A 3,254-nucleotide genomic window follows, 5' to 3' on the forward strand; every position below is an offset into this window, starting at 1 on the left:
ACCATATGTTTATATGGTTATTTTTATATTGTCATGCTTGGGTCACAGATTTGCGAAGAAACACAGGAGGTTGTAGAGAGACAGGAACGTCATTCAAACACTGCAAACAAACATTTGTCTCTTTTTCAAAAGTTTAAACTGTGCTCCATGACAAGACAGAGATGACAGTTCCGTCTCACAATTAAAAGAATGCAAACATATTTTCCTCTTCAAAGGAGTGCGCGTCAGGAGCAGAGTCTGTCAGAAAGACAGAGGAAAGCAAACAAATCAATAGGGCTGTTTGCTTTTAAGTATGCGAAGCACCGCGGCACAAAGCTGTTGAAGGCTTGAAGGCGGCAGCTCACACCCCCTCCGTCAGGAGCAGGGAGAGAGAGAGAGAGAGACAGAGTTTGTTTTTCAAGCACAAATCAATACGTGCCCTTTGAGCTTTTAAGTATGCGAAGCACCGGTACATGTCATTTCAGGAAGCAGCTGCACAAAAGATAGCAACGTGAAGATAATCTTTCAGCATTTTTAGACGAGCGTCCTTATCATCTAGGTGTGCGAACAGCCCCCCTGCTCAATCCCCCTACGTCAGGATCAGAGAAAGTCAGCGCAAGAGAGACAGAAAAGTAAGCCGGGTAGCTTCTCAGCCATCTGCCAATAGCGTCCCTTGTATGAAATCAACTGGGCAAACCAACTGAGGAAGCATGTACCAGAAATTAAAAGACCCATTGTCCGCAGAAATCCGCGAACCAGCAAAAAATCCGCGATATATATTTAAATATGCTTACATATAAAATCCGCGATGGAGTGAAGACGCGAAAGGCGATGCGCGATATAGCGAGGGATTACTGTATTGCTTTTCTTGGCTTTCACAGATGTACTGCTTTCTTGACTTTCACACCTATTTACTTTTTCTTTAAAAGAGATGCCAAAAAGAGAAACTCGCCAGTCCGTGAAAAAGACTGAAGCACCTGCTGGACGCAGCACGACTTTTGACAAGAAAAAGACTGACACACCCGAGGTAGACGGCACAACCTTGGACATGGTGAGTCTGGACTTTAAGAAAATTCTGTTAAGTCTATTTGCATGATGGTAGAAAATAGGCTTTCATTTATTTTATTTTAACTTGACAGATTGCATGTGGGGAGCCCAAGTATTATGCGAAAGAAGTACTTTCAGCAGCTTTGAAAGCTCTTATCAATAAAAAGAAAGATGATTTAAAACCAGATGTTAAAGAATTAATTTGTGACATTGAAAATCTTGCTGAAAGAATGCCTGGCTTAGTGAAGTGTTTCCTTTTTTCGGACAGAAGGGCCGATGTAAAAACTATAACGGCTATTTCACGTGTGACTAGATGTATCTATAGATCAATAGGGAATACCCTTCCAGTAATGACACGTGATACATTTTTGTGTCTTTTAAGGCGTGTGGCTTATATCTGTTCCAACAGTAATGACGATTCTGTTGAGAAAGCTGTCCTGTTGGCTTCTGAAATATTGTCCAGAATTCTTTTATGTTGTACTGATAGCCCGTTAGGAATATGTATTTTTCGTGTGGGAATATAACTTTTCTTTTCTCCCATATTAGAGTGACTTTAAGATGGCTGGTGAGGTATTTAAGCACATTGTAAATGATTGTTCAGCTTCAAGGCTGAAGTTTCAAGACCTGTGTATAATTTCTCAAACACTTGTCAGCCATAGCAGTCACAGAGCCGGATTGATTTTAATGAAGCATTATGTAAAGTCTGGTGTAGCTTCCGTGGTCAGTACATGTGTAAGAGATATATTAACTGGGTCTTGTTTAGCATGCCGTTTGGGTGATGAATCTCAGGATGGGCACACTTGTCTTTTACTAGAATCTGATCCTGAGGAAATGCACCCTTGTGTTTCCAGCATCTGTCAACAGATCAGTATTAAAAGATTAATACACTTGGTGTTTTATATGGTTAAACCCTTGTGTGGATTAAGAATTGTGAAACTGACTAAAATTCATATTCTTAACTGTCTGAAGCAGTTTGTTGATGAAGTAAACACTTTTCAGCTTATACAAAAGATGCACTGTGCAACAAAGCCCAAGATTCGGACAGCAGCTTTTGAACTTGTCTTTAATCACCATTACAGTTATTTTTTAAAACCAACATTGATTTACAGAAACCTAAACAAGATGCGTTTTCCATGCTAAACAAGACCTGTTTGTGTTATATTTTCTGTTGGCTAACTGTTGTATTTTGTTGTGTTTCTGTTGTCAGAGGAACCAAGGACTCAGCTGCTAGAACAAGGAAAACCAGGTCCCAGCCCATCGTGACACGTAATACAACCTATAGAAGTTTTTATCCTTATATTATATCTGCTAGAAAAAGATTCATAATGACAATAATTGGTCGCTCAGTCATCTGGGCTTATGTGTTTAGCTCTGTCGAACATTTAGGGGAAAAATTTGCTGAATGTCAAGAGAACAAATGCATACCTGATGGATACATTTGTAATGTTTGGTTTGCTAAACCATTTGTTGCATATAAACATAGCTTATTTATGCTCCAAAGGGCTAGAAAGGACAGACTTGTGTCCTGTATGTGTGCTTTGTTAAAAATGTATAATCTCCCTTGTTTTCGTAAAGCTATCAAGAATGATGTGGATGATATTATAGCTGAATTTGAGCAGGGAGAGATACCCATTGATGCTTACGCACAACTGATTCAGCCTGTGAAGACCAGTTTTATGTGGTTGGCTCTGTTCCAAACAGAGAAAATAGGCCTGCGTAATTTAGTGAAATACAAATATATAAAACATGTGCTGGCTTAAACATTTTATTTTAGGTGTATTACCGGCTCACTGATGGGTTTGGACCTGGTTTGCAATTTGATTTGTGTTCTCATACATGTATACATTTCTTGTGTTTTTGTTTCTTTCCAAATGAATTGCTAATCTGTATACAAATAAGCTTGTGTGAATATTGTACTGCTTTTATTCATACTTTTAAACAATTTAATGTATAACAAACAGTGTGTAACCATGAAAGTGAAGACCACGTCTTATTTTGCTATGTTTAGAATTTTGCTTCAATAAAACTTGTTGTTTTAAGACACTTTGGTATCTACTACATTATGCTTTACTTTATAAAGGGTATGGTTTTGCAAGGTGGGTGAGGTAACGGGGTGCCCATGCTGTGTTTGGGCTGTACAACCAGGTTTCCATGGCTATGTGATAGATTCTCTCTAAAACTTTCTTGTACATTATCTCTGAAAGTTATTGTATTAACACACCTTGGCA

General features: G+C 38.6%; 1 protein-coding gene across 2 annotated transcripts; it reads left to right on the forward strand.

Moving 5' to 3' along the window:
- Nucleotides 1–875: 875 nt before the first annotated feature.
- LOC127526957 (uncharacterized) lies at nucleotides 876–2,957 on the forward strand. 2 transcript variants are annotated; one of them, XM_051924204.1, is made up of 2 exons: nucleotides 876–1,030; nucleotides 1,573–2,957. In XM_051924204.1, the coding sequence occupies exons 1-2, from the start codon at nucleotides 911–913 to the stop codon at nucleotides 2,164–2,166; spliced, it is 714 nt and encodes a 237-aa protein (XP_051780164.1). In that variant the 5' UTR covers nucleotides 876–910; the 3' UTR covers nucleotides 2,167–2,957. The 2 variants fall into 2 exon arrangements, with proteins under 2 accessions (XP_051780164.1, XP_051780165.1); XM_051924205.1 differs by lacking the exon at nucleotides 1,573–2,957 and adding an exon at nucleotides 1,119–1,566.
- The last annotated feature ends 297 nt before the right edge of the window (nucleotides 2,958–3,254 follow it).

This window comes from Erpetoichthys calabaricus, chromosome 3 (genome assembly GCF_900747795.2).
Source record: "Erpetoichthys calabaricus chromosome 3, fErpCal1.3, whole genome shotgun sequence".
Taxonomy (NCBI): domain Eukaryota; kingdom Metazoa; phylum Chordata; class Cladistia; order Polypteriformes; family Polypteridae; genus Erpetoichthys; species Erpetoichthys calabaricus.

What these genes read in the sequence shown, in the direction of transcription:
- LOC127526957 (XM_051924204.1), top strand. Translation starts at nt 911, where the DNA reads ATGCCAAAAAGAGAAACTCGCCAGTCCGTGAAAAAGACTGAAGCACCT. An exon ending in ACGGCACAACCTTGGACATG is followed by an intron (nt 1,031 to 1,572) that starts GTGAGTCTGGAC and finishes CTCCCATATTAG; the next exon opens with AGTGACTTTAAGATGGCTGG.